Genomic DNA, 24,135 nt, shown 5'->3' on the forward strand with positions numbered 1-24,135 from the left:
AAAGACTTTTTAATTTTTAACATTACACAATATTTATAATAACCCATTAGCCCAAAAAAAGTTCCCACAAAATACTTAGATTAAGTACTAGTAATTCCACTTCTCTGAAACCTAAACCATGTTAGACTTTACAATTCAGTGTAGTTGGTGTTGCTTACTAGTTGTAAGAAAGTCAGTTCATGGAATGACCTAGAAGAAAATACTGTTGTCAGCCATTTTTAGATTTTATGTTGGTCTAGAAAAACTGCAGAAAATCAAAGTTTATATGGTAAGAGTTAAAAAGATATAACTCATGACTTACCTAAAAAATAAGTAAAATTTATTTAAAAATACTTTAGGAAATGGGTTGTTTCTATAAACTGACTACATAAGCTGATTGCAGAGATAATTTATAAATGACTATGTAAACACCGATGGTTATAAGTATTTCATAGAATATATTAGTAAACAACCATGCCTTTGTGTTAAGCTTTACTCAATAAAATTGTATTTATTGACTACTGACTTTGTAGTGCTTCTAAGTTATCACCATCAGTATTATTTTTACATTATTAGAGCTGTTAATGCTATAGGAAGTTTATTGTCTTCTATAACTATTATCCGATTTAACTGAGGTTTGACTATCACCCACAGAGAATTTGACTTTCTTTTTTTTTTTTAATTTTTAAACATTTATTTATTTTTGAGAGACAGAGAGAAACAGAGTGTGAGCAGGGGAGGAGCAAAGAGAGAGGGAGACACAGTCTGAAGCAGGCTCCAGGCTCTGAGCTGACAGGCTGACAGCAGAAAGCCTGGTGTGGGGCTTGAACCCATGAACCACAAGATCATAACCTGAGCCAAAGTCAGACCCTTAACCGACTGAGCCACCCAGGCACCCCTAGAATCTCTGACTTTCAAATCCCCAACTCAGTGGTTTAATAACTTAAAGAATGATGTTGTCCAGTTTATTAATTAATCATATCAGGATTCAAAACTCTCAAGTATTGCTTCTAAAAGTTCATCAATTTGCTGCTTCCTAATAAAATCTGTAAACCACAAAATGGTTACTTATCAATATTAATTATAAATTGGTATTAAAAACATGCTTTGTTCACTATTAAGAATTACATACCTTTCAAAGAAAGGTAGATGCATTTTTAAAAAAATAGTTTGATATGGAAGTTAGTAAACTCTCCAATGCTGATTTGCTGAGCTATTTGCTGGGCATCATCAGGGAATGATGTTCTACACATGAATAGATTGTCCATAAAACAAATATACTTATCACTTTAAGTTTTAACTTTTATTATTTGTAGTAATATTTCTAAAATGCATTATACTTTCCCCAGTTATCTTAACTAGTGTCTTAGATATAATTTAACTTTCCTACTATCTCAGGATCCTAAAATAATGTGGTGTCCTAAGGGCTACTGAAATGTGTGAACTATTTGTTCCCACTCAAAAAGGCCCCAGTGGGTCATGCTGTAAAAGTGAAAATGAGGTGGAAATTCTGTCACATGTTATATTAGGTCTATTTTGGCTTAGAATTTTTCTCATTGCCGTCACTGTACCCTTCTCATATAATCTGCTGCCTTAATATTACGTTACACTGTATGAATGATTTCTTCTTTCAAATGAGTTAATTATTCCTTGAACTTGGTGACGGTAGCGAATTCCTCAAAAGCCTTTTTTTCCTACTTACTTTCAGGTTCAAGGTTACATTCACAATAGTTAGCTATGCTAAAGTTTCGTGTATGTCTAAAATAAAATCACAGATGTATATGCAATGTGAAATGTTCATGACTACACATGACCTAATCAACATGAATGTCAACATTACTATACCTGCGTAAACGAAAACTCTTGCTTAACATTTTTAAAGTGAGAAGTCATAGCATTAATTCGATCTTCATAGTCACGTAGCTGATCTTGCAAGCTTGACTTTTCCTCCTGCAGCTTTGACAACTGTAAATAATACATGTGATGATTTAGACATTGCTGTGGGAAAATTAGCACTATATTAAAATAGAATAGAAATCTCTAAGATTTCTCAGAAATCTTTCAGGAACCACCGCTAAAACGCAATTTTCATACAGCAGTACTTAAAAGGAAAAAAAGAGATCCTATTACATAATTAAACCACAACATCTCTAGAGCAAACAAGAGCATAATAACAGATGTAACAAAAACACAGAACACAAACCATAAATTTTAAAAGCAGCGGACATCAGGTATAACAAGCTCCTCCCTGAGCTATTCAAAATAAACAGATTTTGGACAGAGCTTAACAGAACAGAACAAACTTCCATGTGCTTAAGACCTCTTCCTTAATGTATGTTGTGTGTCATTGAATTAAAACCCTGAGTAGAAACAAAACAATTTAAATGCATAGCAAACACACAAACAAAAAACTTTAGGAAATTACAAGATAGATTCCCAGGACAATTAGAATACGTCACCCCTCAAAACAATATAAAAGCTCAACATAACAAAAATATCCTTCCTTATAGTCTTGATCTGTGGTTCCCAAATTTGGGGCTACAACCCAGGAGGAGCACAACAAATCCACTAAGTGCAAAAGATGCTATTTGAATTTTTTAAATAAGGAAGTAATAAAATACTAATGTACTATATGTTATCTCCTGTATTTCATTAAACATAGTAAATCATATTAAATATGTATTTTTGCTTTTTATTTCATTAATTTCAGTTTTTCTTCTAATTCCCTCTTTGGTTCACTTTGTTATTCTTTTTTAAAAATTTATTAAGAACAGGTTTTAATTATTTTACTTTTTTGTTACATTGATGCTATAGACTAAATGTCTGTGTCACCCTCAAATTCATATGCTGAGGCCTTTACCCACAATGTGATGGTATCTGGAGGTGGGCCTTTGGGAAGTGAGTAGGTTTAAATTAGGACATGCAGGTAGGACCCTCATTGTAAAATTAGTGTCTTTGTCAGAAGAAGAGAGACCAGAACTTGTTTTCTCTTTGCCATGTGAGAACACAGTGAGAAGGCAGCCATCGGCAAGCCAAGAGGAGGGCTCTCACCAGAACCCAACCACCCTGCCACCCTGATCTCCACTTATAGCCTTCAGAACCGTGAGAAATAAATGTCTTTTTAATAAATCATGTCTTTTTACTCACTCACTCTATGGTATTTTGTTATAGCAACCCAAGCTAACTAAAGCATGGATTTAAAAATGAAGGCATTTAAGGCATTTAAGCCTGTAACTTTTCTCTAAGAAAGATTTTTCCTATTTCCAGCAAATACAGGTATGAAGCAGTCTCTTTTTATTGTTTTCTAAAAACTAACTTTTCCCTTTCAATTTCTCCATGATAGAAGAGTTATCTAGGTTTCTGAGAAATTGGCCTAAGTGTTTAAGATGGATGTGTTAGTCAGCTCAGGCCGCCATAACAAAATATCATAGACTGAGTGGCTTAAAGAATAGAAATCTATTTCTCCGAGTTCTGGGGGCCAGGAAGCCCAGGATTGAGGTACTAGAAAATTTGGTTCTGGTGAAATCTCTCTTCCTGACTTGCAGACAGTGCCTTCTAGCTGCATCTTTAAATGGTGGAGAGAGAGAGCGCTGGTCTCTCTTCCGCTTCGCATAAAGATATAATACCATCATGGGAGCCACATTCTCATGACCTCATCTAAGCCTAATTACCTTCAAAAGGCCCCACCACCAAATACCAACACACTGGAGATTAGGGCTTCAACATTTGAATGGGAGGGGCAGGCAAACAGTCCATAAAATGGAGAATAATTTTTTAAATCATTTACTATAAATCCTATTGGCTTATGATCAGAAAAATATGGCCTATAAAATTCCCACCACTCATTTCTCTAATTTTGGTAAAATGTACATAAACATACATTTTATCATTTTAACCATTTTTCAGTGTACATTAAGAAGAGTGTCATTCATCGGTTTGTCTAGGTAGCTCAGCCTATTAAGCATCCAAATCTTGATCTCAGCTCAGGTCATGATCTCACTTGAGCCCCACGTCAGGGTCTGCACTGGCAGCATGGAGCCTGCTTAGGATTCTCTCTCTCTCTCTCTCTCTCTCTCTCTCTCTCTCTCTCTGCCCCTCCCTTGCTTGTGTGCTTTCTCAAAATAAATAAATAAACTTAAAAAAAAGAAGAAGAATGGCATTAAGTACATTTATGTGTTGTGCAACAATTGCCACCATCCACCTAAAAATTTTCATCTTCCCAAACTGAAACTCTGTGCCCATTAAACCCTAACTCCCCATTCCTCTTCCCCCCTACCCAGCCTCTGGAAATCACCATTCTACTTGTGTCTCTATGAACTTGACTACTCTAGGTATGTCATATAAGTGAAACCATACAGGATTTGTCCTTTTGTGTCCATCTTATTTCACTTTGTATAAGGTCCTTAAGGTTTATCATTCACTTTTTTTTTTTTTTTAAATTTACATCCAAATTAGTTAGCATATAGTGCGACGACGATTTCAGGAGTAGATTCCTTAGTGCCCCTTACCCATTTAGCTTATCCCTCCTCCCACAACCCCTCCAGTAACCCTCTGTTTGTTCTCCATATTTATGAGTCTCTTCTGTTTTGTCCCCTTCCCTGTTTTTATATCATTTTTATTTCCCTTCCCTTATGTTCATCTGTTTTGTCTCTTAAAGTCCTCATGAGTGAAGTCATATGATTTTTGTCTTTCTCTGACTAATTTCACTTAGCATAATACCCTCCAGTTCCATCCATGTAGTTGCAAATGGCAAGATTTCATTCTTTTTGATTGCTGAGTAATACTCCATTGTATATATATACCACGTCTTCTTTATCCATTCATCCTTCAATGGACATTTGGGCTCCTTCCATACTTCGGCTATTGTTGATAGTGCTGCTATAAACATGGGGGTGCATGTGTCCCTTTGAAACAGCACACCTGTATCCCTTGGAAAAATGCCTAGTAGTGCAATTGCTGGGTCGTAGGGTAGTAGTTCTATTTTTAGTTTTTTGAGGAACCTCCATACTTTTTCCAGAGTAGCTGCACCAGCTTGCATTCCCATATCTTTCACTTTTAATGCATTAAGGTTTTCATCCTGGTATAGTAAATGATCCACCTTTGTTAAATGGTTTACAGACATATTTTTTAAACTGTTTATTTAAGGGATATATGCTCTGTTTTTACTTTTACTGCATTATTCATACCTTTATATTCTTATTTTTGTCTATTAGAACTGTCCAATTCTGATGTCAATATTGAAGTATCCTACTACAACTGTATTTTTGTCAAAGTCTACTTGTATTTATAATAGTTTTTACTTTTATGTACTTAGTTGTTATGTTGTTTGGTGCATACAGCTTTATGACTTTTATTTTCTTCATCAGTTACTAACTTTTATAATTGCATAATGAACTCAGAGCAAAGGCATCTGCTTTCCTAATGAAAGCATAATGATTAACTCTCCACAAGTTGATAATTCCTTCCCCACAGAATATCCAGGCATTTTTTTGCTCCTTTTAAATATAAAAGGACATGCAAGGACCACCAGATATTTATTGAAGACTTACATCAAGTGAGAGATATCAAGATAAACAAGTAAAAAGACCCCAAAGGAAACATAATTCAAGACACAAAAAAGAACTAAACACACACTCACACACACACACACACACACACACACACTTAGATTGTAAATGATATTGTACTACTAAAAGAAGACCAGGTGCTACAAAAAAGCAACAAATAACCTGAAAATCAAAAATATGATATAGTTGCCAAAACAAACTACAATGTAAACATAAAACAAAACCCTATAAGCTTCCAGACATTAAAATTGCAACCTACAAAGAAATGGAAATATTTCTAATAGCAGATTACTCACCAACATCACTACTGGAAGATAATATTTTTCCAAATTCTTCATAAAAAAATTTTTAACCTAGAACATTTGACTCAGCCAACACCATCAAATGTGAGATTAAATAAAAAACATTTTCTGATTCAGGGTTTACCTCCTATACATCCTTGTTAGGAAGACACAAGGAAGTATTCCTTATTTTGAGATAAGGAGATAAGGAGATAACCCAAGAAAGAAGATATGTGACTTAGGAAGTAGAGCATCAACCACGTAAAAGAATAAAGGGAATTCTGTAGTCCACAGTTGGGAAATAGGTCTGTGGAAAAACAGTCCATATTAAAAAAACACAGGACTCAGAAGGAAGGAGTAGAGGCAGAAAGAAGGTATCTTGAAGATCTGATACTGTGATTAAAAGAATACAAACTTAAAGCAAGCAATGCAAGAAATCAATTGGCAACCAAGGATGCAAGGAATCAAAAGCACAAAACAATGGATGCTTCTTGAAACAACTATTTGAGGATAGGACCCAACTAGGCAAAAGATGAATCAAAGTGAAAAATCCAAGAAAAGATAAACTGAATAAAAGTGGCTACATTAAGGACCATTAAACCAGTTTAAATATAAAATTAAGGCTGGGCGCCTGGGTGGCTCAGTCGGTTAAGTGTCCGACTTTGGCTCAGGTCATGTGATCTTGTGGTTTGTGAGTTTCAGCCCCGTGTCAGGCTCTGTGCTGACAGCTCCGAGCCTGGAGCCTGCTTCAGATTCTGTGTCTCCCTCTCTCTTTTCTCCTCCCCTGCTTATGCTCTGTCTCTCTCTGTCTCAAAAATAAATAAAAACATTAAAATTTTTTTTCATATAAAATTAAGGCTAAACACTTGTAGTAAATTAAAGGCACTGAATGGAATAAAAAATAAAGCTTGATAATATAAAAATAATAAAACCACTATTTTTTAATAGTGGTAATATGGGTAAAAAGATGGTGTAAAGAAGTGAGAGAGCTAATTTCTTTGCTTTAAAAATGAAAAATGAAAGGGCAGGGAGTCAACCCATAACTGCCTACAAATGAAACAAAGAATTTTTTAAACAATAATCTAACCATTTCTTCTTATGCAGTTTTTCTTAATGTTAAGAAAGTTTCTTAGCAATCACTATCTCTTGTAATCAAGTAATATTTACCTGAAATTCAATAATTCCTTTCTTTTTTTCTCTTAAGACAAATAAAATTAAAATTTTTATTAAATAAAAATGTTTATGTTAAAAACAGCACATATAGTAGGATTCCATTTTAATAATACTTCTGTCTTATGCAGAAGAATGAACCTGGAGCACTTTCTTACACCATACACAAAAATAAACTCAAAACGGATGAAAAACCTAACTGTAAGACAGAAAGCCATCAAAATCCTAGGGGAGAAAGCAGGCAACAACCTGATTGTTTGACCTCAGCCACAGCAACTTCTGGAGACTTGACATGTCTTCAGAGGCAAGGGAAACAAAAGTAAAAATGAATTATTGGGACCTCATTAAAATAAAAAGGTTTTGCGTGGCAAAGGAAACAATCAGCAAAACTAAAAGGCAACTGACGGATGGGAGAAGATATTTGCAAATGACATAGCAGATAAAGGGTTAGTATCCAAAATCTGTAAGGAATTTAACAAAATTGACACCCAAAAAACAAATAATCCAGTGAAGAAATGGGCAAAATACATGAATAGATATTTTTCCAAAGAGGACATCCAGATGGCTAACAGACACGAGAAGATGCTCAACATCACTCATCATCAGGGAAATACAAATCAAAACCACAATGAGATATCACCTTACCCCTGTCAGAATGGCTAAAATTAACAACTTGGGCAGCAACAGATGTTAGCAAGGATGTAGAGAAAGAGGAACCCTTTTGCACTGCTGGTGGGAATGCAAACTGTGCAGCCTCTCTGGAAAACAGAATGGAGGTTCTTCAGAAAACTAAAAATAGAACTACCTTATGACCCAGCAATTACACTACTGAGTATTCATCCAAGGGATACAGGTGTGCTGTTTTGAAAGGGCACATGCACCCCAATGTTTATAGCAGCGCTATCAACAATACCCAGAGTGTGGAGAGAGCCCAAATGTCCATCAACTGATGAACGGATAAAGAAGATGTGGTGGGTACACACACACACACACACACACACACACACACACACACACACACACACACACTGGAATATTACTCGGTGATCCAAAAGAGCGAAATCTTGCCATTTGCAACAATGTGGATGGAACTAGAGTGTATTACGCTACAGGAAGTCAGTCAGAGAAAGATAAATATCATATGATTTCACTCATATGTGGAATTTAAGATACAAAACAGATGAATATAGGGGAAGGGAAGCAAAAATAATATAAAAACAGAGAGGGAGACAAACCATAAGAGACTCTTAAATACATAGAACTGACAAACTGAGGGTTGCTGGAGGGGTGTTGGGGGGGGGGGAGGACTAAATGGGTGAGGGCCATTTAGGAGGGCGCTTGTTGGGATGAGCACTGGGTGTTATATGTAAGTGATGAATCACTAAATTCTATTCCTGAAATCATTGTTACACTATATGTTAACTAACTTGGATTTAAATTTTAAAAAACAATGATACTTCTGTCTGTCTTTTCTATCTATATAACTGTAGACTATGATGTCTGGAATATTTGTTTAATGCCATGATAGTCACTTCTAGAGTCAACAGTGGGTATTTTTTATTTTTTACCCTTCTGTTTGAATATCTTAAACTTATTAGAGTTGCCTTTTTAATGCCACTGTTTATTCAGGTAAAGTGATTCTGGCCCTCACTCTTCTTTTTATTGCTCCGTAATATTTTTTAAATAGCTAATATAATTAATACGTATATAAAATCATATGAGACAAATATTATGGCAATAATAAAAAAAACTAATATCTGATTGGAACTTTAACCCACATTAATATCCTTAGAGCTGTAAACAACCCTGTGAAATGATTATTTATTTCCAGTTTATATAAGAAGAAACAGGTTCACTGCTGGTAAGTAGGATCTGAACCCAGGGCTGGAAACTTGTTAATATTATTATTCCTCAGTACTCAGTGCCAAATTTCTGCCTTTTGTTTTTTTTAGTGCCAAATTTCTTATATTCCCTAATGTTGCCCTTCATTAAAACAAAGCAACAAAAAACTGCAGCTATCTAATTTAGACATTAGTAAACAGGTCAGAATATTTTGAAAAAAAAAAAAAAAAAACTTCAAAAAACCGTGATGGATTTTCATTTTCTTTTCCAAGGGAAGAAAACCTTCTCTTCCATTCTACAAAGTAATGTAAACATCATCTGTTTCTGGATCCTCCTCCACACAACACACTGCCATGTGACAGAACTTTAGACTAACTGCTAAAGGTTTTTAAAAGTTTTCTGAGCCAGATGCAATTTTATTTTTAACAACTACTATGCATTCATTGGTTGCAAGCCGGTGTAAAATATTCCTTACAACGTAAAATATTTTTATATCACTCTGTGACAACATCCTCACTTTGAAAAGCTGTAAACTGCACATTTTACATTCTTACTAGAACGTCTCTCTTGAAAATATTTCTTCAAGTCCCTTTCAACTTTAAATGTCTTAGGCAGAAACTCAAAAAGTAATGTCAACCAGAGCGTGATTTGCTTATAAACATCCGCAAACAACTGTTGCTAGGAAAACCTCAGAGTCCCTTTGCAAGCCGCGCTTAATTCTGAGGAAGGGAAAAGGGGACGCAGGAACCAGACTTTCCTCTCCTGCCCCTGAGGCGAAATGGAGTGGGAGGGGAGAGAGTAAGGATTCAGACTTTATAGTCGCGAATATCAATCATCCTTTCAATATACATTTTGTAATGCTTTGCAAGTACCGTAATGGGCAAACAGGTTAGGGAGGAAGGAGATGGTGCGGTGAGCATTAGACAGAAAGAGATAAAACTGGGGACGGAAAAGGGAAGAATAAAACGGTTGGGGTATTCCTGCCAACCAAGAAACCACCCCCTCTTTCCCGGCCTTCTTCACCTGACCCTTACCTGATCTTCCAGGATCCTGTTCTCCTCGTTTGCCACCGGGATGGCGAACCCATCGTCCCAATGCAGCTCCGCCAAGAATTCATTACTCATGATGGCAAAAGGATAGAGAACCTCTGACAGGGTGGGGAGGAAAGATCCACCTTCTCGTATAGCCTGGGAGCAGCACACGAGGCAACTCCCTACACCCGCAAATGTCCCTAGTAATTACCACGATAACCCCAGCAACCGCCCCGCGTCCTTAGTTACCAAACAGGAAGTGCTCAAGCAGGAAGGCAAAACTTCCGGTTGAGAACTCTTGCCTCGGTCCGGAGCAGCTTTTCATTTAAACTTCGGAGGAAGCGAAGCAATTACTCCACAGGTTCGCTGGGGTTGGCGGCCCCAGCATAACTATCCCTCAAGTTGCAGCTCGGGATCGTCCCCCGGGGCGCTCCCAGAGAGTGTAAAGTCTGTGGCTCCTGCGGTCTCCGGGGGACACTGGGAGCGGGAATGGCATTGCGCCCCGCAACTGCTGGATCACACGCAGAAGATGAGACCTATCGAAAACAGACTTTTCTTTCCAGTGGTGTTTGAGTTTCATCCGTAGGTGAAATCTCGTCGGCTGAGGTAGACTGATATTTTGAAGCAGAATTCACTCCCTAGAATCACTGATGTGTGTTTCCATCTTTTGTTTTAATCTCCTGGTCTTCCTCCCCGTGTTCATCTGCCCTTCGCAGCGTCTTAGCTGACCGCGGACATGGACTGCAGCAGGGTTTGGTAGTACCCCCACCCCCGCCTCACCACTCCTACACTTTTCGCTGTACGTTTTCTATTAACATACACAAATCTTCAATTTCACATAAAAATCTGTATTTCTTCCTAATCTCCAAAAAAGCTAGGCAACACTGAATCCACATTATCATGAAGGCATTCGGCTGAAGAAGAGTCCCAGTTAGAGTGGCAAGCACTACACCTATTCAGTAATTTGAATTACCTGCTCAGCACTGGTAGGTATTTGAGTTTACCGCCTCTGTTGGTTAGCATCTCAGAACTGGAAAGGATAAAACTATCAACTAATCTAATCCTTTTATTTTCCAAACAAATAAACTGAGGCTCCCTGAGGTGAAGCGATTAAAGTCAGCAGAACCTAAATGAGGATACAGATCTCCTACTACAAACTATGCTGTCTGCAATGAGAGTTGTTCTTGGCTGAAATACCCTCTATTACGGCATCATGAACATAAATTAACTTTGCTTATCGAATAAGCAACTATCTGTAGCCTTTTTTGCCCTTCTGAATTTTATTTTACCATTATCTTGTTACGCTTTTTATTATAAAAAGTTTAAATATATATATGTATATGTATGTGTTATATATATATATATAGAGAGAGAGAGAGAGAGAGAGAGCGCGCGTGCACATACCCACCCACATACTCATTATCTTGATTTAACATTTATATTTTGCCACATTCACTTCATCTATATTATTTTGCTAAAGCATTTAAAACAAATCAGACATCATATTTTACCCCAACTACCTGAGCATACATCACTAATGTTTAACATTCAATGTTTTCTAACACAAACACAGTATTATTATCACATGCGTCAAAATTAATAACATCAAAATTCTTGAATATCATCTAATAACTGTTTCATATTTATATTTCTTCAATTGTCCTGAAAATGTCTTTTTACTGTTGGTTTGTTATTATGCTTTTGAAATCTTGTAGTAGCTTTGTCTCTTTGTGTTTACATGGTTTTCCATATATTGAATTATATGGAATATTTCTCTAGTCTCAAAGACTAGATTTAGCTTTTTGTGTTCTTAAAAACAATTTATATTTTTAAATTCTAACACTAGAAACATTTTATACATGTGGCATATTTTACAGATATATTGAATGCAGCATACATTATTTCACTGAATGACTACTCAGATGCAGCAGAATTCTATTATTCTTAGAAATGACTTTTATACATTTGACTATGCATAGTATATTTCATGAGTCAAAGTCTAATGAACAAATCCCTTTACTGAAATAATACTATATCTATATATACAACTACCATTTTTAGAAATAATTTTCATATGCGTGTCTTTATAGACCATATAAAATGCAGCACAGTGTGGTGAAACATCATTCACTGTAGAAAACGTTGTACTTACTCACATATACAACATTCTTAGAAATATCTTCAATAGATGGTAGAATTACCACGGCATTTTATTCCTCACTTCTGCAATACCTAAATTCCCAACGTGATGGAGGAGAAAGCTTGTAGAGGAAATTTCAACCTATCTGGAATAACGAAATTTTAGAGTCTAAATAACCTTATAAAAGATGATCTTCTATTTTATAACAATTTACTCATTCCTAGTAATGAAAATGTTAGCATCCAGCATATATTAAGATGGCACATCGTTATTTATACTTGAGATTTGTTATGGCAGTGTGCTTCCTAAAATTATTAGTGTTGCTACTGCCCATGTGTCTTAAACATTCCTTTCTAATTTCTCATCCCCATTACTAATATGAATACTGAGGCAGCTGCCTCAGCCTGTGCCAATCTGTTGATCCACCCCTCTCAGTGTTAGCAGGAGCTGCCAAAATGCATGCTTGCAGCTGTCTTTGCTGTGTACTCCTGTAGGCCCAAGGACATAAGAAGTCTGGCAGCCAAATTCATGCAAAGAGCCACATTTCCTGTATCTCAGGGATTCTATCTCTTGCATTTCAGGATGACAATTATACAGTGTTGAATTTTGTGCAAAATGTCCATGCCTCCTCCTAATTCTACATTTCTGCCTTAAAATGATAGTCATGCTTCTCCACCTCATCACCACGGCATTCCATATCATCTAGTTCCCACTTTTATAATTCTACAACTTCTAGATTATAACTCTATTGAACTTATTAAAATCTAGAGTTGGAAACAAAACCCAAAGTTTTTCAAGCTTTGTTGCTGACCATGAAATACTCAATTTAATTACAAAATGCTAAGGTAGATGCTATCCCTTTACTGCTTCATTCCCAAGTAGATAACTTCATCCAGATCACACTGTTCAGGTTAAAATATGAAGAGATTTTGGTTTTGCAAAAATAATGTGATGAAAGAAAGAAAGAAAGAAAGAAAGAAAGAAAGAAAGAAAGAAAGAAAGAAAGAAAGAAAGAAAGAAGAGGAAAAGGAGGAAGGAAAGAAGAAGAAGAAAGAGGAGGAGGAGGAGGAGAAAAGAAAGAGAAGGAAAGAAAGAGAAGGAAGGAAGATAGGTGTATAAAGGAAAAGATATCCTTCACCTCCATGCCAACCTCATTCCCAAGAGGTTGCCACTCTTTGGCATGTGTCCTACCAGCATTTTTAAAAATAAAGCCATAGGGGTTCCTGGGTGGCTCAGTCAGTTGAGCGTCCAACTTCAGCTCAGGTCATAGATCTCACTGTTCGTGAGCTCAAGCCCCGCGTCCGGTTCTGTGCTGACAGCTCAGAGCCTAGAGCCTGTTTCAGATTCTGTGTCTCCCTCTCTCTCTGCCCCTCCCCCACACATGCTTTATCTCTCTCTCTCTCTCTCTCTGTCAAAAATAAACATTAAAAAAATTAAAAAAAATAAATCTATAGATATATTAGTTTTTCCTATAGAAACAGAATCATATTATAAATATTCTTTTGCAGATGCATTTTATCACTTAACAATAGTGGCCATATTTCTGTATCAGTACATTAGATCCTTGGTCTTTTAACAGCAGCTTAAAATTCAATATTATCCATCAATTTTAACTTTTTAAACAATGCTACAATGAACATCTTGTAACACTGTATTTCATCAAGTCTGGGGTATACTTATTTTCATATTTTAGTATCTCTAAAATTGGGATGCATATTTCAATCAGTGGTGTCTTCAATTTGGTGAATAAGATATAACCTTGCACACCTATGTGTGGGCATAAGTGTATGGCATATTCTTAGAAGTAAAATTAATGAAAAACATGTATAAGCAATTTTATTTTGAGAGATACTATTAAATTATCTTTCAAAAAGATTTTACATACCGGGGTCCCTGGGTGGCTCAGCTGGTTGAGCATCTGACTTCAGCTCAGGTCATGATCTTGCAGTTGATGAGTTTGAGCCCTGTGTCGGGCTCTGTGCTGACAGTTCAGAGCCTGGAGCCTGCTTCAGATTCTGTGTGTCCCTCTCTCTCTGCCCCTTCCCTGCTCATGCTCTGTCTCTTTCTGTCTCAAAAATAAACATTAAAAAAAAAAAAAGATTTTACATACCAACAGAATATGGCAGTGTTCTTGCATACTCTGTATATTATAAAGTAATATTTTACAAACTAAAGAGAAAAATGTGGTATCTCATTGTTTATTGACAATTTTATAATTATGAGACTGAGCATCACATTTATTCTGCTAAGAATTTATCAGATCCTAAGACAAATAGCGTATGATTTCACTCATATGTGGAATTTAAGAAACAAAACAAACGAACAAATAAAAAAAGACAAACAAAAAGACTCTTAACTACAGAGAACAAACAGATGGTTACCGGAGGGGAGGTGGGTGGGGGGTAGGTAAAACAAGTCAAGAGGATTAAGAGTACACTTATGATGAACACTGAGTAATGTCCAGAATTGAATTACTATATTATACACCTGAAACTAATATAACACTGTACATTGATTATACTGGAATTTTTAAAAATAAAAATAAATAAAATGTATCATATCCTTTGCCCATTTACTCCATTAGGTTGTCTCTTCTTTTTGCAGTGCTTTCTATTTTATGGACCGTATTCTCTGTGTACGTTTGTATCTGACATGTTTGTATGAACAATATTTTTCTCCCAATCTGTTTTTGGGGTGTTTAAAACTTTACTTTTGGTATATTTTGCCATAAACACCTCAGAAACTGCTATTGTCACCATTAGTATGCTTCATATTCCAACAGGTAAGTTTATCATCAACTTGCCACATCTGTGGGCTGCATTCAGCTCAGCTTTTCCTTCCCTAGTTCTTCTCTCCACTTTTAAGACTGTCAGGGGGCGCCTGGGTGGCGCAGTCGGTTAAGCGTCCGACTTCAGGCAGGTCACGATCTCGCGGTCCGTGAGCCCGGGCCCCGCCTCGGGCTCTGAGCTGATGGCTCAGAGCCTGGAGCCTGTTTCCGATTCTGTGTCTCCCTCTCTCTCTCTGCCCCTCCCCCGTTCATGCTCTGTCTCTCTCTGTCCCAAAAATAAATAAATGTTGAAAAAAAAAATTAAAAAAAAAAAAAAAAGACTGTCAGTTTCCCATTAATCTCTCAATTTCATTTGCTCCTTTATCTTGTCCTGATTAGCTTCTTAATGTTGCTTTCCCCAAGATGCAAAGCTTGCCTCTCTACTCTTCTGTTCTTACACTTGCTTCCTCGGTGATCATATCCATTTTCATGACTTTAAATACCACGATTTCTGGGGTGCCTGGGTGACTCAGTCGGTTAAGCATCTGACTTTGGCTCAGGTCATGATCTTGCAGTTCGTGGGTTCAAGCCCCGCATCAGGCTCTAGGCTGACAGCTTGGAGCCTGGAGCCTGCTTTGGATTCTGTGTCTCCCTCTCTCTCTGCCCTTCCTCCATTCACACTCTGTCTCTCTCTCAAAAAATAAACATTAAAAAAAGTTTTTTAAATAATAAATACCACAGGTTTCTTTAACGACTTCCATTAGCATTTCTCTGTCACAGATCTTTCTTCTACACTCCAAACGTATATCCAACTGCCTTCCTAACAGTTCCATTGAGATGTCTCCTAGATGAGATGTCTCAAATCTAATACACAGGCCCAAGACAAAATTCTTGATTTCATCCCACACATATTCCAAGCCTCTTTTTCAGTCTTCCCTAGCACAGTAGAACCAAAACCATATACCCAGTTGTACAAAATCAGATCCCACCTGTCAATACCGAGTTCTATCCTCTTCCTCACCTCCCACCTCCAATACATCACTAGGACATATCACTTCCACCTGCAGGCCTATATTGAGTCTACTTCTCTCCATCGCCACCGCCACCACTCCAATCCATCTCCCCACTTCCACTCTTGCTCCCCTAAAATCCATTCTCCCTAAACAGTTAAGGTAATCTTTTATTTCCAACAACTCATTTTGAAATGTTTCCCACATACAGAAAAGTCAAAATAATTTTACAGTGAGCATCAATATCCCCTTAATCTAGATGTTTCCTAGATCCTACCAATAGATTGATTGTCTATCAATCTATTCATTCATCCGTCTGTGTTGATGCATTTCAAAGTAAATTGCAAGAATAAATATACTCTCCACCTAAATGCTTCACCACACATGTTTACTTTTGTTTATATTCTTTCCTATATAGGTAACATTTATATACAAGGAAATACACAAATCTTGTGTTTTGACATATGCATACACCCAGTTAACCTAAACTCTTAAGATGTAGAACTTACCACTACTCTAAAATTTCCCACTTGCCTCTTTCCAGTCAATCCTGGCTTTCACCTCCCCCAACCCCAGGGGCAACTACTATTCCAATGTTTTCTCTATCATAAATTAGTTTCTTCTCTTTAAAACTTCAAATAAACGGAAAAGTACTATGTTGTGCCATTTTGCAATGTGTTGCCTTTCAGCTCCAAATTTACCCATTTTGTCTGCTCTGTGAAGACAGATATGGGCTCTTCAAATATTTCTCCTTTGACCATTGGTACAAAATCAAGCTTTATCAACAGAGGGCACAGAAGAGACCCTACAGGAGGGAAAATGTGTTTTTTCTTCCTGGTTCCAGTGTTCTCACATGGCAGGCTCCTGAGGCACGCACAGCTTCTCCAGCATCTGGTTCCTGCCTGGCACAAGCAGTATCTGTAGCATCAGGCTCCTGCAGTGCACAGCAGCTTCCCCTAGCACCTACCCCCACCCCAACTTGGGCAGTTTTTCAGCAGAGTGCCTCTAATGAGACATCTCCCCATTCATTCCCCAGCAAGTTCAACCAGCAGCACAAGGAGTTTTTGCCATTCAGTGAGCCCTGACAGGGTCTTCTTCCTAGGACACTCTATCTCAGAATTAAGAATGATGACTGCTCCTTATATCTGGTATTTCTGCATTTTTTTAGCTTATTTATTTATTTATTTATTTTTTTTTTTTTTTTTTTTAACATTTATTTATTTTTGAGACAGAGAGAGACAGAGCATGAATGGGGGAGGGTCAGAGAGAGGGAGACACAGAATTTGAAACAGGCTTCAGGCTCTGAGCTGTCAGCACAGAGCCCAACACGGGGCTCAAACTCAAGGGCCGCGAGATCATGACCTGAGCCCCAAGTCGGCTGCTCAACCGACTACGCCACCCAGGCGCCCCTAGCTTATTTATTTTGAGAGAGAGAACATGTGCTCCAGCAGGGGAGGGACAGGGGGAGAGGGACAGGGGGAGAAGGACAGGGGGAGAGGGACAGGGGGAGAGGGACAGGGGGAGGGAGAGGGGGAGGGGGAGAGGGAGAGGGAGAGGGGGAGAGGGAGAGGGAGAGGGAGAGGGAATTCCAAGCAGGCTCCTCACTGTCAGCACAGAGCCCAATGCGGGGCTCGACTTCACAAATCATGAGATCATGACCTGAGTTGAAGTCAAGAGTTGGACACTTAACCAACTGAGCCACCCAGGCACCCCTCCTGTTATTTCCTCTTAAAGCAAATTTTTCACATTTAGTAATTTTACTTGACAACTCACCACAATTGGTAGTTAATGTTTTTATTTGCTTGTTTGCTTATTTTTTTATCTTTGCCATTAGACTATAATATGCACGACAGTAGGGACCATATGCACTGTGTTCACCCTATATTTGGAAACTAGAACAATACCTGTACAAGTAGTGCTCAATAAAAATTTGCCAAAAGAATAAACATGAATTAAAAGAGGCATTTTAAATTTTTATGTAATTAAATCTGTTGGTCTTCTTCAATAACTTTGGTTTTGTACCACACTTAAAGAAAGCCCTTTCCAGAACACTATAAAAATGACCTCCAATAGTTTTTCTAGTACTTTTATAATTATGTGTTAAAATTTTAATGCACATAAAATTGATGTTTGTGGTGAGAGGAAGTAGATTCATAGCTCTTTTTCAAAACAAATAGTAATTTTCCCAGCACCATTTGTTAAATAGTCTATCTTGCTTTTTGTTTTGAAACGCGTCCTTTTTATATACTAAATTCTTATATATACAAAGGTATGTTTCTGGGTGTGTGGCATTTCATTGATGTATTTACCTATCTTTGTAAAAGTACCACACTGTTTTGGGTAACACAGCTTCTTAATATGCTAGAGTCAAACACACCATCCAACACCACCATCACAACTATTTTTGTCTATTCTGAAACACTTCTTTGAAATCAAATTGTTAAGTTCCTCATCCCCCGCCAAAAAAGAGAAGGACCCTAGGAATTTCACTGAAATTTCTTTGAATATACATAATAATTTCAGAAAAACTGAAACTTTTATTTTATTGTCTTCCTACCCAGGAAAATGGTGAATGTCTCCATTTTCTCAGATTTTCCTTTATGCAATTCATTCTTAATATAGTTGCATATGATTCAGATTCAGAGTATTTACACACACTCAGAAGAAACTTCCAAGATCGCCAGTGGCTATAACATGTACTTCACCATGCAATGTTTTTAAGCTTCTGCTGCTGAAGTAGTCACTCCCTCCAGAGGAATAGTCAATACTACGAAATAGATAATGACTTGGATAAGGACCTAACAGTCTTATGAGAAGAATGTCAGAGGAGTCTTATAACTGTCCTATTCCTCAACCTCCCTACTTGTGTAAAACACATTTGTAGTGGTGAATATATTGACCATTATCTATAACATCTTGCAAACCTGTACATTTCATAAGGCTGTCTCAGATATTTGACTGCTCTGATGCACCCTGTTAATGAAGAAGATGGATGTAAGTCTTTACAAAGGAACATTCACCTCACAGCCCAGTCTTATGCAGTATTTTTGAAATCATTGTTCTTTTTTTTCAATCTTTTTATCATTGTTTCTGAAACACAATAATTACTTAATGCTTGCTGAATTAATGAATGGATTATTCCCAAGGATCTATTTCTCCTGGTAACAGGAGGCCATAACTATACTTAAAACACTTTCTACTACAGAGAAACAGTAGAAGAAAAACCTCTCTACTTACAGACTAATATCCTTTTCTAAGAAATACATGTCCACAAAAGTTATTTTGCCCATGGTAACCACTGCTTTGTAAAAAAGTATTACATAATCGAGTCGGGTACAGTAGGGTATGTGTGTGTGCACGCACACGTGTTCATACACACACAAATGTACATGTGTAAAATCAATTGCTGTAGATGGGTAACTTAAACAGCTAACAATTGTCTGTGACTATTTCTTAGCTGCAAGGACAAAGGGAAAAAGAAGGTCCTTTATATCAAATATTCTCACCTATCCAAAAACCACTTACAACCAAAGAATTGGCTAAACCAATACTATACGAACCTCTGACATTCATGGGTTCATACTTTTGCTAGTGGAAATACATATTTTACAGATTTTATTCATTTACTCTAATCCAGTAGATGGTGCTACATGTCTGTATATGTAAAGTACCACAAATGCCCTTTTTTTTCTTTTTTATCTTTTCTCTCTTTTTTAGCCAGAACTCTCACCAAGGTTTACTATTATAATAAAGCTTATTATTCCTGACACCTGAGCCAAATCTCTGGGTGTAGCATTAAAGATGTACTTAAGTAGAAAACCCCCCAGAAATAATTGTGGACCAAATACCAACCGAACAATCTATTAACAGTTTTTTTTTTCTTCAGCTCATTTTCACTCTAAAATGACAAAATCTTTAGTGTCACACAGAATTCTATGTCAGTCCATTAAAAACATCCAGATGCAAAGTCAGAATCCTTCTTATTCTTCTCAATATTACTACTTGCTATTATTATGAAGCAGCCATAACAATGATAATAGGTAACAATGAAAGTTTAAATTTAGGATTGTAATGGGTAGATCAATATGTAAATTTACCATGTAAGAAGATAACATACGGCAAAAAACATAGGTATATAAATTTTTATAAAGATAAAATTTATTGTTAAATCAGCAATTAAGCTTGACCATACAAATTGTTTCTTTGTGAATCATCAAAACCTGAAAGCTTTATAAAAGTAGAGACTCTAGGTATCAGCACAAATAATCTGTATCACCCAGCAATCTGCAAATGGTTAATTTATGTTAATTACATATTATAAACACAACTAAATTGACATATAATCTGAATCAGAAGTTATATATTTTTTGTCTCCTTTTACTGTGCAGGTTGTAATGCTATTAGCTAACAAATTCAAAATGCTTTGAAATCATTTTATTGTAAATCAAGGATAAGGGGACATCAACTACTAATATAAAAATTAGAACATTTTCAGTACTGTATTAATTTATTGTATTAAATTTTGATTCAGTTAATGGTGATATGATTTCATAATGTCCTTTTGCATTATTTAAATTTTTTTACTCTTTTCATTGTATCCAAAGAGAAAGGAGAGCTATAGTCACTAATTTTAGATGAGTTCTATACATAACATAGGTATTAATAATCTGCTGACCAAAGGCTTAATAAAATGGTTTTATTCAGTGAATTAGATCACTTTAAGGACTAGATTTTAATACAAATATAAGGGAGTCAGTAGGAACCTTTTAGTTGACTATTTTGTCATTTATGCTTTCCTTTATTCATATTTTCATTAATGCTTTGACCAGTCCTTGAACAAACTCAAGGAGGCAAAACTGAATCAGTTATTCCTGAGTAGACTACACAACATGAAAAAGCGACGGTCTTAATCCAGGAATGACATCTTGATGAAAAAGCCAAAAAAAAAAAAAAAAAAGCACAATTCATATAGTTGCTTATAATATAGATAAGATAAGATAAATCAACTTATATGTCTATTGAGAGCAAGTTCAGGGTTGGGTGCCACTAAATCTCCTTTGTAACTAGCTTACCTGGAAGCAGTAACATTGACCCAATGACTAGATGAACCACAGCAACACAACTTCTTAAAGGAAGTGGCTTGTTTTTGTCTTTCTGAGATACGATAATGGACATAAAAGCAGTTCTTCATTCATAAGAGAAACATCACATTTGTTAAAACACTGACCAAGCCCAGGGTGCCTGGGTGGCTTAATCACCTGAGTGTCTGACTCTTCGTTTCAGCTCAGGTCATGATCTCATGGTTCATGAGTTCAAGCCCTGTATCAGGCTCCATGCTGACAGTGTAGAGACTGCTTGGGATTCTCTCCTCCCTCTCTCTTTGCCTCTTTTTTTAAATAAACTTAAAAATTTTTAATTAAAAAAAAAATTGACCTAGCCCTTAAGTTACAAAATTGAAAATGAGGTTATTCTTTCCCTCAAAGAGTTTAACCATGAAGCAGAGAAGCTGCCTCCTAATTGGTAACTGCCTTCATAATCGAACTCTCTGATACCATTTCCACACCTCAGCAAAAAAGATCTTTCTAAACCTCAAATCTCAGTATATTATCCTTCCCAATCAAAAACCTCTCTTTGGCTCTCAGTGGCCTCCTCAACATGGCTTATAAGGTCCACTCTTCCCATATTTGCCCAGCTAATGTCAACCTTCCCTGATGTAAATGTGCTTCCCCAGCATCATATTTTCACTGTCATGGCACTTACACTTTCTACTTCTCCACCTCCCCTATTACACTACAAGCAACGTAAGTCAGAGAGTGTGTAGCTCATTTAACCCTGGCTTCCAAGCATTAAGCACACAGTAGACATTCATTCATTGATTCATTGTATAGTCATTGAGCACCTAATGTGTGACATGCTCCCTGTAGTAAGTGATAGGGACATGTATCAGTGAATGGAACAGACTAGGATGCTGCCTTCCAGAACTTTCATTAAATTAACTAAAGCAGACAGAGTGCACACAGTTTGGAAAAGCTATCAGGAATCATCAGGAAAGCATGTCTGTCTCCAGGTAGGAGGGCATCAGGGACAGATGAGTCACCTATTGAATAGGGTCTTACCTGAAACTTCAAAGATGAGATACAAAGGTTTCTGGTGAAAAGTTGAGGGAGAAAGTTGTGGAAAATCTTGAACCTGGGAGATAAAGGCAAGTGAGAAATTACAAGTAGTTCAACACTGCTGAATGGGGAATGGGGTGACTTTTGTGGCATAGCATTTGCCTAGGAGGGCAATATGAGATGAGGCTGGGAAAGTTGAAAGGTACCAGGTCACAAAAATATTTTCTTGTAGATAATAGGGATACATCAAATAATTGTGATTGGGAGACACAAATGGAAAAGAGACAGTAATGACGATCTGAAATAAAAGAGGCAGACGGTAAGACTTTGTGACTTTTTGGAGGTAGGACTAACCAAGAGAGTGGTCTTCTTATCCTGTTGGAAATATCAGGGACCAGTGGGCTTTGGATGAGAAAAGCTAGTTCCAAAATCTGCCAGCAATACTGTCCCACAAATAGCAAAGTTTTCAAAACCTCCTTAAAATTATACTGTCAAACTGTAAATGTGTTTTCACCTAGCTTTCTAAACCTTATATATTCTCCCATGTGTTTGACAATCCCCCTCTTTAAGTCATTAGAGCATGTAGTAACACCCATAGGTTCCTGCAGGTTTGTGTATATCATCAGTGTTCTTATCATCCAGGGCCCGTGGTAGACATGGAAAGGCAGAGAGAGGAAGTATATAATCTGTTTCTTATGCTGTCCTAGCGATTAGTAAAACAAATACTGGTAATGGACTGGTAACAGGCTCCTTTGCATTTAGCATTGCTTTTCAAAATAAAACAAAGATTCTTTCATTTCCCTCTTTTTTTGTAAACTTTTTTTATACCTTTATAGTGAGCATTAATTATTTTATGATCAGAAGAAAAACACTTTTTAACAATATCCCCCCCCTCAAAATCCTTGGGAAGTAATGAGGAGTGGTGAAAACAGTAAACAAAAACATACCCACCATATAACTACTATGTCAAAAAATGTAGGGTAAAGATACAAGGAAACGTGTGTTTGTCATGATGCCGTACACACCATCCATGTGAAACCAGTATAAAAACAAGGCTCGTATGGGGCCGCAGCCTGCACCTTCCATACTGCTATATGGAAAAAGCACCACTCCACAGGGCTAAGAAACTTGGCTTTTTCATAAAGCATTAAAAGACACTGCAGAGAGGTGGCCTGCTTTTATTCAATGAGCTATAGCTGTCCACATAATATGTGAGTAAGTTTACTCAAAGTACTTTTTATCAGCTGTCAATGTGTTTCTTAGCCTGCATTTGGCTATCTTTCACATAGCAAAGGAGAAAGCAGGGATTATTACATGCTTTTTTCCCTGGGAGAACTAATTGTTGCCTATTACTTGAGTGAATTGTGTTTGGAAGTAATTGCTTTTCTTCTGCTATGTTCTATAATATTCACATACAATCTACTCAGTTTGGTCAAAAGTTGATGATGTCTGCATATACATGCACCTAGACAGTTGGAAGTGGTTGAAACTGCCTGGCAGATGTCGTCGGTGTTGAGACATCTGTGAAGGTATACTGAATCTTTCCTCTTGCAATCTGTTCAGAGTGTCTGCCTATACTCTACTGTAGACTTAGAATTTTATGCTCTCCATTGTTTTTCTTCTCTGCACACTGAATGCTGATTTCTTGTTATTCCCATGTCATTATCATACTCCAAACTCCTTTGTGAATGAGTTTCTTAAGTTTCAGTGAGGATTTGTGAAAATACAAACTATTCTACCCTCTTTCTTTTAACTCTACCTCTCACTGAGGTTCACGTAGAGGTGGTTAGTAATGGTAGGAGAAAAAGAGACAGAGAGAGAGATGCACACATTAACCAACAGTTTTCTTTTATGAACAAGAAAATTGGCCGTTTTCCTATTAGCATATGAGGAACCTAAGACTGTCTCTTGTTGTCAAGGCAACAGCTGTTCCTTGGGTAGCTGCAATAGAAAAGAAACCAGAGCAATCTTTATAGGATCAAGTCTTTTTTATCATCAAATCATAGAAAGGAACCTTGAGAGTCTACCCAGGCTATTCTCCTGCCTTTAGTTAATACCTACTAAAAAAATTTAAAGCCAATACAAAAAAAAAAGTCCTATTTTAAATAATTCTGAAGAGATTACATAGTTTATGTTGGTAATCATTTGCAATGTTTTATGGTTCATCTTACTAATATTTTTTCAATCATTCCAACTTAAATCTTTCATGCTGCAGTTTGAAATCCACTTCCTATA

General features: G+C 36.9%; 1 protein-coding gene across 1 annotated transcript in view; it reads right to left on the reverse strand.

Moving 5' to 3' along the window:
• The window catches only part of CCDC39 (coiled-coil domain 39 molecular ruler complex subunit), a 46,293-nt gene extending 36,181 nt beyond the window's left edge, over positions 1–10,112 (reverse strand). Inside the window, exons 1-2 of the mRNA XM_025913877.2 lie at positions 9,874–10,112; positions 1,825–1,944 (exon numbers count right to left, since the gene is read on the reverse strand). Of these exons, the coding sequence (XP_025769662.1) occupies positions 1,825–1,944; positions 9,874–9,963 (210 nt within the window). The 5' untranslated portion in view covers positions 9,964–10,112. The remainder of the gene's footprint in view (positions 1–1,824; positions 1,945–9,873) is intronic.
• Positions 10,113–24,135: the final 14,023 nt, after the last annotated feature.

This window comes from Puma concolor, chromosome C2 (assembly GCF_028749965.1).
Source record: "Puma concolor isolate L17-30 chromosome C2, mPumCon1.1.hap2, whole genome shotgun sequence".
NCBI classification, from domain to species: domain Eukaryota; kingdom Metazoa; phylum Chordata; class Mammalia; order Carnivora; family Felidae; genus Puma; species Puma concolor.